Here is a 14,517-nt window from a genome sequence, read left to right on the forward strand (position 1 = left end):
TATATAGTTACCCACTAGCACACAGTTACACGCTGATGTCATAGTACAATGCTATATGGGGCTTACCTTCCACTATACACTGTCGCATGCAATCAATATTTATTTAGTTACCCACTAGCACACAGTTACACGCTGATGTCATAGTACAATGCTATATGGGGCTTACCTTCCACTATACACTGTCGCATGCAATCAATATTTATTTAGTTACCCACTAGCACACAGTTACACGCTGATGTCATAGTACAATGCTATATGGGGCTTACCTTCCACTATACACTGTCGCATGCAATCAATATTTATTTAGTTACCCACTAGCACACAGTTACACGCTGATGTCATAGTACAATGCTATATGGGGCTTACCTTCCACTATACACTGTCGCATGCAATCAATATTTATATAGTAACCCACTAGCACACAGTTACACGCTGATGTCATAGTACAATGCTATATGGGGCTTACCTTCCACTATACACTGTCGCATGCAATCAATATTTATTTAGTTACCCACTAGCACACAGTTACACGCTGATGTCATAGTACAATGCTATATGGGGCTTACCTTCCACTATACACTGTCGCATGCAATCAATATTTATATAGTTACCCACTAGCACACAGTTACACGCTGATGTCATAGTACAATGCTATATGGGGCTTACCTTCCACTATACACTGTCGCATGCAATCAATATTTATATAGTTACCCACTAGCACACAGTTACACGCTGATGTCATAGTACAATGCTATATGGGGCTTACCTTCCACTATACACTGTCGCATGCAATCAATATTTATATAGTTACCCACTAGCACACAGTTACACGCTGATGTCATAGTACAATGCTATATGGGGCTTACCTTTCACTGTTAAGTCTTTGCCATTTTTTCGCTTTTTTATATTTTGGAATGAGATGGCAATGGTGAGGTAAGTAAAATTCTTAACCCAAATTTGAAGAAAGAAATACCAGAAAATAAGTTTTGTTTGGTATAATGATATGAAAATTGCCCCCCACCCCCTCTTTAAGCCTCCACAAATTTACTTCATAAATGCATAGTTTTCTTAATATATATACAGTCCAAATTGCTATATCAAACTCTATTATCTCGATGTTCTGCTTATGTCAAAATTTTTTGAATGTGTTGGGTTTATTTATACACTTTTTGAACTTTGGTTACATTGAAAGTACTCAATCTCCAGGTTTTTCCCGAGGTCCGAAATACTTCAACATAGCCAGTTTTGACTGTATCTTTTATTCCATAGTATTTGAACATACCCGCATAGTTTGTGACCTCCGTTTGATGAGCAACTCCTTCATCTGGTTACGTGTGACCTGAGTTGCAGCCTTAGTTGCAAGATTCCGTCGGGTTCTTCCCTTCAGATGTGGATGAACAAGCAGGAGGCCTGTTTCCAGCAGAACCTCGTTAAACCTGTCAAAAAAGGTCATGGGTTTACATGGATATTAATTTTGTTATGAGGTGAGAAAACAAGCAGGCACAATATATTTATTTATTATATACCCATTATAAATCCACACGCAATACATATTGCAAAATATGGTAGTCCGTATTCCACTCCAGTGCAATATGGCCGTATTCCACTCTTGGGACGTCACATCATAACAAGTATCAGTGCACGATGTTAAAATGACATCATAAAACAAAAAAGTGCGTCGTTAAAATGACATTTATTTTGAAAATATGTGGCTTTTAAGTGATCTTACCAGTAATGTATATAATAAAAGGGTTATGAGTACTGAGTTTTGAATAGGAATGTCGCATTCGACTCTAGTGGATTTTTGCAAAGATCCACTCGAATCGAATACAACCTCCTGGATCAAAACGCAGTACTAATAACCCTATTTTATTTTGTTTATGAAATGTTCAAGAAAAATAAAAATGTTATAACAGATACACAATTAAAGCTATTATTACACAATGAGTTTAATATTTCCCAGTTAACATACAGTCTGTATATTTTTTTGTTCATTTCCACTTGTTCCATCTCGAGCGATGTCATTTTAGATCTCCAGTCACGCATAATGCGATTGAGGCGTCCATCCAACATGGTCATATACTGTTTCATTTCCTCCCGCGTGTCTGCTGCCAGGTCTTCATCTTCGGACAAAATATGGAGCACGTGTTCTAAAAAAAGGAAATGACATTGTTAATAGTACCGCATGGCCTGTAACTCTGCAACCCCTGTTACTGGCTTCAGCACATGCCCTCAACTTGGATATTTCCATCGACCTCACATACATGTAAATGATAATTTTAAAGGGTCAGGGAAACAAAACAATAGACTAAGCAGATTGAAGAATCGCTTACCCTAATCCCATTATGGCTGTAATTGAAAGTACAGAAATGTAATATGCAAAATAATGATATGTTTCTAAAAGACAAACTTTCCATTAAATCACCTTTAGTGTCCTGGACAGCTCGGTAGGCGATGTACTGTTCAAAAAAGCAATGTAGCTTCTGTTGCGGGATCTCCATGGTTTTGCGAATTATTGCACATGACATCTGGTAAAGGTTGTGAGAGATCTTGTTCTCGTCATAGGCAAATTTCAATCTGCGTAAGTTCTCACGTTTATCCACAGCTGATGTCTTTAATTCTTCTGCTGGTATCACACAATTCTGTAATCAAAGAAAAAGAACAGTTAAGTCACATAAAAACATTATTCTTAAATGATAAAAGACAAAAAAAAATTAATATAAATGATTTAATTGAACACAAAGACTCGTCTTTTACTTACATTTTATTGATCTATACAATACTTATTCTTCAAGTGACTAGCTAAACAGCCACTTACATTGTGATCATGTTTGCTTTAAACCTACTATATGTAACCCCCTCCATCCCCTAATTGGAAGGGGTGTAGGGTTATAATTGCACAAGATTATTGCCCCTGCTATGATGAACCTTAACAGATCATGTCCACAGCGAAGATATTTTCTTTCCACCCTAGATAAGTAGATCCAAATCTTTGGCCATGATGGAAATCCTTATCTTGCCCATGGGCAAAGAAAAAAGTACCCATATGGAACTACTTTTTTATAATGCACAAAAAAGTTCAAGCAAAAAAATACATTTTACTATATTATGTTTAACTAAGGTTCCCGGGAGATAAAGCATCTACCATGGCTGCCCATTTAAGAAAGGTTCATCCCAACCCTCGCACAGGGTGTTCTGTGAAAACTCGGTAAAGCTCGTTTCCGCAAAAAAAACCTACACTCGGGTTGTGATGAGTCTATCTTACACTCTAGGCCATGGAAGATTATAAGTATCTTCCATGGCCGAGAGTGTAAGATAGGTTCATTCCGACCCGAGCGTAGGGTGTTTTGCGGAAACGAGGTTTACAAAGTTTCCGCAAAACACCCTGCGCAAGGGTCGGGATGAAACTATCTTACACGAGCGGCTATGGTAGATGCTTTTTCTCCCACCTCAGTTAAACAAAATTAATTAAAAATGTATTTTTTGCTGGAACTCTTTTGTGCTTAGTGAAAATAATTGCGTATGGATATGCGATAGCATGTGGTTGTCATGGATACGCGCGCAGTGATCCAGTTAATGTTAATAGTCAAATCGGTCTTTTTAAATAGTTCTAAGGAAAATGAAGCATTATTTCTTGAATGGTGCTCGAAAACTGTTTTAGTGACATTTGAAGCGAGAAATAATTAATAAGCGTTTTAAATATTACCATAAGACAAGATTTCCTTGATGCTACTGACAACAGTCTTCAACAAGGGAGGTAAATACAATGTGGTGACCATTAAAAAGGAGTTCCATATAGGCATTTTATCTTCGCCCGTGGGCAGGATAAGAATATCTAGCATGGTTAAATTATTGGATCTACTTATCTGAGGTGGGAGAAACTTGTACTCTTTAATGGACACTAACAGCTTAATGAACCATTAACCAACACACAAAACACAGGAAATTTGGCAATTCAGGGGAATATTCGTCCCCTCCTGGGAGACCGAGGGATGGATCAAAGTTCTGGTGGAGTTTTTCCCCAACAGAGGATATGGAATGTATGCCTTCTGTAACACCAGGACAATATAAGCAAGGGATTAATATGCCAGATCTTCCATAAATGCCGCAAAGAATCAAAGGCCAAACAGACACAACTGGTAACACATACTGTTAACATACAAGTTTTAAAAAATTAAGTTATCATTAGTTTGAATTACTCTTGTTAATGTTATAAACAGAAACAAAAAGGATGTCAGTGGTGGATGAACATGGTTTTCAAGTATAATGACCAAAAAGTAAAATAAAAAATGTGTAAATTTATGAAATATATTCAAATAATTAACAATTCAACATTTAAACATGTAAAAAAAAAGGATCAGGATCGTTAAAGACCACAGTAGCAAATTGTATTAAACTTTAAGTTGTCCACAGTTATCGGCTGGTTGACTCATTAAAACAATTTTATTGGTAAGTGGTTATCATTAGATAAGATAAATATTGACCAATCAATAATCATTTTGGAGATCTGGCATTTTAATCCCAAGCTATATGAGTTATTATTGGATAAGATAAATATTGACCAATCAATAATCATTTTGGAGATCTGGCATTTTAATCCCAAGCTATATGAGTTATAATTGGATAAGACAAATATTGACCAATCAATAATCATTTTGGAGATCTGGCATTTTAATCCCAAGCTGTACGAGTTATTATTGGATAAGATAAATATTAACCAATCAATAATCATTTTGGAGATCTGGCATTTTAATCCCAAGCTATATGAGTTATTATTGGATAAGATAAATATTAACCAATCAATAATCATTTTGAAGATCTGGCATTTTAATCCCAAGCCATATGAGTTATTATTGGATAAGATAAATATTAACCAATCAATAAACATTTGGATAACTTTGACTCACTTGCAAACTTAACCAGTTATATACAATTGGCTACAGAGTCAAGTACCTGTTTCATTTCCATGTGTATTTTGGCGATAATAAGATGATCTTTTTCGTCAAGTTTCTTCTTGTTCTTCATTGTGTCATGGAAATCATTTTGTCTGAAACAAAACATCCATTAATTTGTTTACTGTTCAAGGTAAAAATATTAGATGAATAAAAAACCAAACCATTATATCTAAGTTTAAAATATATGAGTGCCCAATCCAATGGAAACAACAGATAAGCCATGTGACCAATGACGTATGAATTAAATACATAGTTTAAAATATACAAGTGCCCATATAATGCAATAGAAACAACTGATAAGCCCTGTTGAAAGAAACATACAGTGCTCTTGTCAACTGTTCCAAACGGAAAGCACAAGCAAGAGCAAGATTTAACAGGGTAACATAGACCCAGCCTGGAAAATTTTGTGTTTTGCAATTAAAAGCATGGGCATGCGAGTTACAAAACTGATAATCATTTCTATGAAGTTTAATGAATGTCGGAGCAATAGCAGGTGCACAACACCCCGATGCTGGAAGTTTCATTAGTATAGGTGCAATTCTTTTTAAGTTACATGTCACACAAGATTTTTCTCTGTGAATGGCCTTTATTATTGTTAGACCAATGGAAATATAAAACAGTTTAAGGAGAGAAGTCTTAACATAAGCTCTAGGCTACATTTATCTCTTCAATCCTTTTCCCTGTATACTTGTAATATACTGATATATTACATCATATGAATAAATATTGTTTAAACCAAATGTCAGGTTCACAATATCCAATGCTTACCAAGTCATATCAGTGTTTTATTCATAAATACACATGTACCTAAAAAACATTACCAACTTTCCTATGAAGTTTCATGAGTCTAGATGCTTCATGTGGATTGTAGCCTAAAAGCTTTTAATGAAAAAAACACAGTTATTTCTACACCTTTTCTTTACCTTAATAGAGATTATCCTTATCATTCGAAATATTCATTTAGTTTAATTTTCATTTAAATCATAATTAATTTGATAAAAAAGACTAAGAAATTTAAATAAAGATTTCATCATACAGGGTTTCCATCTCTGACTGTGTTTTCAGGTACATCTTCATCATGTTTTGGTATCGAAGCAGCAAACTCTGGTATTTCGGGTCCTGTAACACACAAACTTGCATTGCAGTGTTGAGATACAATATCATGGACATAAACAATGAATTGGCAACTTCTGTCTATGTCTATATGGATTTCTTTTAATGCTTGCAAGAATTGAGATTTCATCCATGATCATATCTGTGATAATAATTTAACTGGCAGAATTTTCCGGAGTCGACAATCCCTTGCTAAGGATTGTGGGTAAATTATTTCTTCTTATAGTTTCACCAATATAGTGCAGTTTCCAATTCATGGTTTATATGTTACAATATAAATATATATATATATTATATTAAATTTCATCTTCAACAGCATTTTCTGCATGAGTTGGTAACCCCTGTCCTAAAACAAACATAACAAACACAAGTAGAAATACTATTTTTCTAGCGCTGTTTTGAAAACTGATGTTTCCCCTTGATGGGAGCAAGTTAGAAGAAATTTAATGTAAGAATGAAAGCACTAGAAATGAGCAAAAAAATAGAATATACTACCAGTATTTTTATGTTTAATATATTATATAAGCTATCCTTACAGGGTTGAATGTATTTATATCCATCCTCGTTTTCTTAATTTTCTGGTTGGCTTTCTTTAATTTCTTTGCCAAACCGCTCACATCTTTCTCCTTGGACTTCACGATCGAGTCTCTCCTCTGAAATTGTAAACATGGAAATGGGTTATAGCTTAAAGGGACTGTACACCAGATTGGCACCAAAAAAAGTTTTTTTCTGTAACGAATCTCAGGACAATTATTTAATAGAATGTGTTACTCTTTGATATCATAATTGTAAAAAAAGGACCAAAATGTAAAAAAGAAATTTTTGTCGGAGACCGGGTTCAAACCTGTGTCGCCAAAATTGCAGTCCAGCGTCGTATCCACTGAGCTACGACGGCTTACTCTTATCGGGTGACATAATTAAGCTAAACACCTAACTTGGTAATATCACGTGATAACACCGACTAGCCAATCACGCATAAGGAATGAATTTTACTAGGTAGACATACCCAGTAATCTTTTTTAATGGAAAAATACGAAATAACTGCTTAACATAAATAAATTGTAAACTATGTGGTACTTCAGTTAGTAAGTTCCAATGCATTGTACACATTAATTCCAAGTTTATGACAGTTTTCGACAATTTTCTTTTTTCTTGCAAATTGATCATCTGGTGCACAGTTGCTTTATTATTTCATAATAGAATTTCTTCATCACACCCTTCACATCCTTGCCTTTCAACTTCAGGATAGACTTTCATCTGATATTGTTAACATTGAAATGTGCAATAACTGTTCATTTTTTGATATTTTCCATCACAGTCTTCACATCCTTGATTTTTGACTGTGTAAATCCCTGTAAGTAGCATATGCCAAGTAGCCCAAATTGTGTAAACCATATAAGTACCTGCACTTCTTGTACGGCCAGCTTATTCTGCATTTCTTTCCTTTCCTTTATCATCCGCTGCTGAACCTCGTACTCAACCTAAACCATAAAAGGAGTATATTATGCACCAGTCAATTGTAACCAGGGCCCCTCCAGGTCTGGGGAATAGCTGGGACTTTGACTTTTGGTCCATCCAAGCACGGGTAAAACCCCCGCCCTGCGGAGACGAACTGATGGTAAAATCCCCGCCAAATGCCCCTGCACCCCAGGGACCCAAAGTAAGGCACATTCCCCGCTATCTTTGGCACGGATACAAAACCACCTCATTCACCCGGCACTGCGGGGCAACCGGGAAGGTAAAAACACGACCCATTTCCCGGCTATCCCCCCGGATCTTGGGGGGCCGTGGTTACAATTGACTGATGCAATATCAACGAGTGAACAGCAAACTATTGTAAAATCAACAATTTCAATTTTATTCTAAGCTGGTATCAGAAATAGAACTAAAATTAAAAAATATATATCTTATTAAAATAAGAATAAAGAAAAATACCAAAAAAGAAAAAAAAAACGTAATAAATGGACAATAGGGCAATAATCTTTATGCAGTTATAAGCTGTTCTTAACTCTTACACATCTTTAAAATTTTCTTTACTCAGACTAGCTGACCAAAATGTTTACTATTTTGATTTTATTACTTTACAGCTGCACTCTCACAGATGGACCTTTTTGACAACCTTTTTTTATTTATTTTTCTTGGAATAAGTCAATTATTTTTATTATAAAACATCTGGAAACAAGTGATATAAGACTGCTGACAAAATATCATTTACTTACGCATTCAGAAAATGAATTTATCAACATTTTCCAGATAATTGAGATCTGTTCTTCAGTGAGTTATCTTATATGACTTATATATTATATCTTATATGACTGAATTGAAGGCATTGATGCCAAAATCAGCTGATTCTGAGACAAAAATTACAAAGAAATTGTCAAATATGTCAATCTGTGAGAGTGCAGCTTTAAATCGAACTGGAAACATTCTTTGAGTTTGCAGGTTACAACGCTGCATTTCTAATGCTTTAAGAAAAACAAGAGCTGTCACAGAGACAGCGCGCACGATTATTTCCGCCGATTTTCAGTGTTGGGATTGAAAAGTTTTGGCGAAACATGCATGGATCACTGTAAGATTAGATTTCAATGCAATATATGATGTGCTGAGATATTAACATAAATGTGGTTACACGCAAAATTTTAACCAGAATTTTTAAGTGTAATAATAAAGGGCCATTATTTGCAAAATACAGTTATCTAACTTGGTTATTCAATAAGGTTGGATGGTTGAGTACCATTGTATAAAGTCTCAATGCAATACATCAAGTAGTTGCTGAGATATTATCCTATGTGTGCTAACATGCAAGACCTTAACCAGAATTTCTTAGTCGCATAATAAAGGGGCAAAAATTATATAATATGAAAAATAGAGTTATCTTACTAGATTAAATAAGAAGGTCAAATGGTTGGGAGCCTGTGTGTTAAGTTTCAATGCAATACATGATGTACCGGTATTCGCTGAGGTATTGACTTAAAAGTGGTTTCATGCAAAACCTTAACCAGAATTTCTATGTCAAATAAAAAAGGGCCATTTTTTTAATTTAATGCAAACTAGAGTTATCTTACTTGGTTATTTAAGTAGAATGGATGGTTGAGTACCATTTTATAAAGTCTCAATGCAATACATCAAATAGCTGCTGAGATTATAAGTATCTTCCATGGCCGAGAGTGTAAGATTCATTCCGACCCGAGCGTAGGGTGTAAACCTCGTTTCCGCAAAACACCCTGTGCGAGGGTCGGGATGAACCTATCTTACACGAGCGGCTATGGTAGATGCTTTTTCTCCCATCTCAGTTAAACAAAATTAAGTAAAAATGTATTTATTTGCTAGAACTCTTTTGTGCTTAGTGAAAATAATTGCGTACGGATATGCGATAATTTGTGGTTGTCATGGATATTCGCGCAGTGATTCAGAGTATGTAAATGGTCTGATCGGTCTTTAAATAGTTCTTAGAAGAGTGAAGCATTATTTCTTGAAAGGTGCGTGAAAACTGTTTTCTGGTGACATTTGAAGCGAGAAATAATTAACTAGCGTTCTAAATATTGCTACAAGACAAGGTTTCCATGATGCGCTACAGACGACAGTCTTCAACAAGGGAGGTAATTACACTGTGGTGACCATTAAAAGGAGTTCCATCCGGGCATTTTATCTTCGCCCGTGGGCAAGATAAGAATTTCTAGCATGGTTAAATTAATGGATCTACTTATCTGAGGTGGGAGAAATTAACCTATGTGTGCTTACATGCAAAACCTTAACCAGAATTTCTAAGTCAAATAATAAAGGCCCATAATTTGCATTATCTTCATAAAAGTGTTATCTTACTTCATCAATTTAGTAGGTTATATAGTTGGGAATTCATATCTAAAGTTTCAATGCAATAAATGATATATTTGCTGAGATATTGACTTTAATGTGGTTCCATGCAAAACCTCAACCAGAATTTCTAAGTCAAATAATAAAGGGCAATTATTTTTTTTTCATTAAATGCAAACTAGAGTTAACTTACTTGATTAATTTAGTAGGTTGGATGGTTGAGTACCATTGTATAAAGTCCCAATGCAATACCTCAAGTAGTTGCTGAGATATTAACCTATCTGCGCTTGCACGCAAAACCTTAACCAGAAAACCTTAACCAGAATTTCTAAGTCGAATAATAAAGGGCAATTATTTGCATTAAATGCAAACCAGAGTTATCTAACTTGGTTAATTAAGTAGGTTGGATGGTTGAGTACCATTGTATAAAGTCTCAATACAATACCTCACGCAGTTACTGAGATATTAACCTATGTGTGCTTGTACGCAAAACCTTGACCAGAATTTCTAAGTCAAATAATAAAGGCCTAGTATTTGCATTAAATGCAAACAAGAGTTATCTAACTTGTTAATTAAGTAGGTTGGATGGTTGAGTACCATTTTATCAAGTCTCAATGCAGTACCTCCAGTAGTTGCTGAGATGTTGACCTATGTGTGCTTGCACGCAAAACCTTAACCGAGGGGTGACGCTGACGCAGACACCAACGCCGACGCTTGGGTGAGTTGTATAGCTCTCCTTATTCTTTGAATAGTCGAGCTCAAAATGCATAAAACATCAATTTTTTATCTTAAATTTGAAAACCTAAGATCCGATTTTTAATCAGCAGTCTTATATCACTGGTTTCCATGCGTCTAAGACAAAAAAAATTAAAAAAGCTGTCAAAATGTTCAATCTGTATGAGTGTAGCTTTATCGGGCACACATTGTTAAACATTATGATTTTAATATTCCCTGCGGACTATGTCTTTTCAAAAAGGGTATGAGTAATACCATAAATGATTTAATCCATGTTGATTATGTTTATAACAAATTTACTGTACCTGTTTATCTATTTGGTACTTCATGAAAATTTTCAACGCAAGGAAAGCACTGCTCAGTATAGCCTCAATGTTGTTAAGATCTGAAAAATATTAATGTGTATCGTACCTCCTATATACTCCTTTTATTCCCTATACAACAAATCATTAACTTCAGCAGGCAACAGTTTTAACAGTTACCCTGTACTGTTACCCGCTAGCGTACTGTTACCCGTTACCCACTAGCGTACTGTTACCCGCTAGCGTACTGTTACCCGCTAGCATACTGTTACCCGCTAGCGTACTGTTACCCGCTAGCGTACTGTTACCCGCTAGCGTACTGTTACCCGCTAGCGTACTGTTACCTGCTGACGTTATAGTATGATGCGATACGTGGTTTACCTTCTACCATTTCACCTGTGTCATTAAGGCGTATGGTGCGTTTGCAACTCGTATTAAAGAATGAAATAAAGAAAGTTTTGTTAGTTACAATAAAATTACTATTGCCCCCCTTGAGGGGAATAGTGCATAATCTCAACTTTCAATATATAATACAGGTGTATTTGGCAGTTATGTTCTCAATAGCAAAATAAAAATCCCCAAATGTTGACTTAAAAAAAAAAAAAAAAACTTTATTGTTGCTCAATTTATGAAAGCCCATGAATAAATGGTTAAAAATGTTATTGAGTGCATTCCAATGTATAATTATGTGAAAAATGCTGAACATTTTTGTAAAAATAACCCATGTCCATGCAAGGATGTATAGTTCATATTCTGAAAAATACTGCAAACACATACAAGCTTTGGATAACTACGACCTTTTGTTGTTAAGCTGCCAAGATGTTATGTACAAACTAAAGTTTAGCATAAATGTATAATCAACATTTAAATCCGGCAGAAGTTAGTTTGTGTTTTTTGTATTTTGCACAATTGTTTTGGCTCGATTGTGAAATAAGCTGACATCTCATCAATTCATGCTTGAAACTTGAATCTGTTTCCTGGGTAGAAACCAGTACAGGTATCTGAAGTGGGAAAGAACCCATCTCTTGTGTGAGAGGCAGACACCTATACCACTAGACCACTCTCACCTTCTCAGGGTGTAAAAGTAAGACAAGGGAGAGAACTCACATTCAACTACTGAGCTGGCAACCGTTGTAAGTAGCTCTCTGGTATCAGATGTAGGCTGGAAAATAAAACATACAAGAGGTGTAAGAAATGATGTACGAGAAAATGAATTCAACTGAAATGAGCCATGCATTCAGTAAAGGCTAAAATAAGTAAACTGGTTTGTTTTTCATCCCTGTTGCAATGCAAAGCATACTCTGCAGGGAACCAAACATCAACGCTTATCGAAGCACGTTGACTGAACACATGGCAGGTTTGAAGTGTACCTTTTTGCAATATTTCAATGGAAAAAAATTGTTGGTATTGGTTTTATAGAATAAATTTCCTATAATTTTTTCATAGTATAAATTTCCTATCATTTTTACACATTCTTTTTCTACACATATTATATGGGGATTCAGATATCCCAGAATTCATAACTTTTTACATTAGAAACATTCAATAAAATGGCTGCTGCAATGAAAACTACAGGGACAAGCCCAGCAGGCAACTAATATTGTCTACTATTTGGTAAGGGCAGTGGTTAGCGCACTCATTTCAAGCAAGGAGTGCTGGGTTCGTTTCCCCTTCTAGGGGCATGTGAGTTTGGTTTGTGGTCACCATGCCAAACAAGTGGGTTTTCTCCTAGTTCTATGGATTCCCCACAATATAAAACATCGCCTCACCCCAGGACAGCAAAATTAATCAAGATTTACATGGGGGACGTTTCTGATTGTTTTTTGGTTATAACATTGGAAACAAGGGGGGATGGCCAAATTTGAATGTTTAAATGGAATAGTCCTTATCACAAAGGCCTATATACCTTGACATCAGTGATGTCCCTGAGGTCGTAAAGGGTCTGTGCCTGGTCAATGAGGTCCTCTTTCTCCATGCAAGTCAACATGTGGTCCCGGAAATGCATGATGGCACGTAACATGCGCATCGTGTCACGCTGTATTGACACGTACTGGTCCTTTTGCAGGAGCTCCATCTTGCGTATAGTTGCCTCACCTCTGGATACATATAATTATATATATATAGCATTATAGCATATATAGCACCAGATAGATTGCATAATTTAATATGGGCATTTTATGGGGATCAAACCAGCACCCTCTTGCTCTGCACATGGACACTCTATAGCGTCGCTATTAAAGCTAGCTCAAAAGGGACATGGTATATGTGCTACTCTTTATTCAATAGCCCATTACACTCATATAATATATGGCACATATGGTGATCAGTGAAATAGAATAAGCACTAGTAGTGAGGACACGTCTGATGGCCATTTTGTGAGAATCATGTTACCATTATTACACTAAAATTTGGTACATTAAAATTTTGGAATACAGTATTTTTCAAGAATATACTTTATTAAGGTAGACTAAGGTCTTATTGTGAATTGTTGATTTGGTTTAGCAATCATCTTTGATGTAATATTTGCTAGTGTTAAAAAAAATTGCAAGTTGTAAAAATTGCAATGATAAATGAAAGGATTTGATAAGGTGTGAAGAAACGATTATACTTATGACCGCTATTACTTTTGAAATTTGAAAAAAATCTTAAAAATTAAACCCTTGTGAAATTAATACATATTCATTTTTACAGCACCTGTTTTTCTCTCTCTTGATGTAGGACTTCACTTTCCCCATCTCCATTTCAAACTCACTCTTCATGCCGGCCATCAGTGTTTTGTAGTAGCTTGAATCCCGTTCCTGAGGGTGGAAACAATGTTGATTTAGATGTGTTGTTAAGATAACAATTTATACAACGTCATATCAACACAATATTTCTCCCTCCTATGATAAGCAGATCCAATAATTTAACCATGCTAAAAATTCTTATTTTGCCAACAGGCAAAGATAAAACGCCCGTATGGAACTCCCTTTTAATGGTCACCACAGTGTAATTACCTCCCTTGTTGAAGACTGTCGTCTTTAGCAAGGCAAAACCTTGTCTTATTTAGAACGCTTATTAATTATTTCTCGCTTCAAATGTCACCATAAAACAGTTTTCACACACCTTTCAAGAAATTATGCTTCACTCTCCTACTATTCAAAGACCGATTTGACTATTTACATAATCTGAATCACTGCGGGCATATCCATGACAACCATGAATTATCGCATATCCATATGCAATTATTTTCACTACGCACAAAAGAGTACTAGCAAAAAATACATTTTTACTTAATTTTATTTAACTGAGGTGGGAGAAAAAGCATCTACCATAGCCGCTCTTGTAAGATAGGTTCATCCCAACCCTCGCAAAGGCTAGCTCAATAGCGATACGGTATATGTGCTACTCTTTATTCAATAGCCCATTACACTGATATAATATATGGCACATATGGTGAAACCTCGTTTTCGCAAAACACCCTACGCTCGGGTCGGAATGAACCTATCTTACACTCTCAGCCATGGAAGATACTTATATTCTAGCACACCAAATAGGTATTTTAGCTGAATTCTGCTTGCTCGAAAACTCTATCTGGCAACCCCAGCCTTGATGAGTCA

At 35.6% G+C, this 14,517-nt stretch overlaps 1 protein-coding gene across 1 annotated transcript in view; it reads right to left on the minus strand.

Moving 5' to 3' along the window:
• Window positions 1-14,517, minus strand: part of LOC128240981 (myosin heavy chain, non-muscle-like) — a 48,838-nt gene that overhangs the window by 15,270 nt on the left and 19,051 nt on the right. Inside the window, exons 14-24 of the mRNA XM_052957969.1 lie at window positions 13,613-13,716; window positions 12,825-13,014; window positions 12,026-12,080; window positions 10,922-11,001; window positions 7,472-7,549; window positions 6,605-6,721; window positions 5,992-6,074; window positions 4,954-5,047; window positions 2,426-2,642; window positions 1,973-2,150; window positions 1,283-1,436 (exon numbers count right to left, since the gene is read on the minus strand). Of these exons, the coding sequence (XP_052813929.1) occupies window positions 1,283-1,436; window positions 1,973-2,150; window positions 2,426-2,642; window positions 4,954-5,047; window positions 5,992-6,074; window positions 6,605-6,721; window positions 7,472-7,549; window positions 10,922-11,001; window positions 12,026-12,080; window positions 12,825-13,014; window positions 13,613-13,716 (1,350 nt within the window). The remainder of the gene's footprint in view (window positions 1-1,282; window positions 1,437-1,972; window positions 2,151-2,425; window positions 2,643-4,953; window positions 5,048-5,991; window positions 6,075-6,604; window positions 6,722-7,471; window positions 7,550-10,921; window positions 11,002-12,025; window positions 12,081-12,824; window positions 13,015-13,612; window positions 13,717-14,517) is intronic.

The sequence above is a fragment of the Mya arenaria genome, chromosome 7 (assembly GCF_026914265.1).
Source record: "Mya arenaria isolate MELC-2E11 chromosome 7, ASM2691426v1".
Lineage (NCBI taxonomy): Eukaryota > Metazoa > Mollusca > Bivalvia > Myida > Myidae > Mya > Mya arenaria.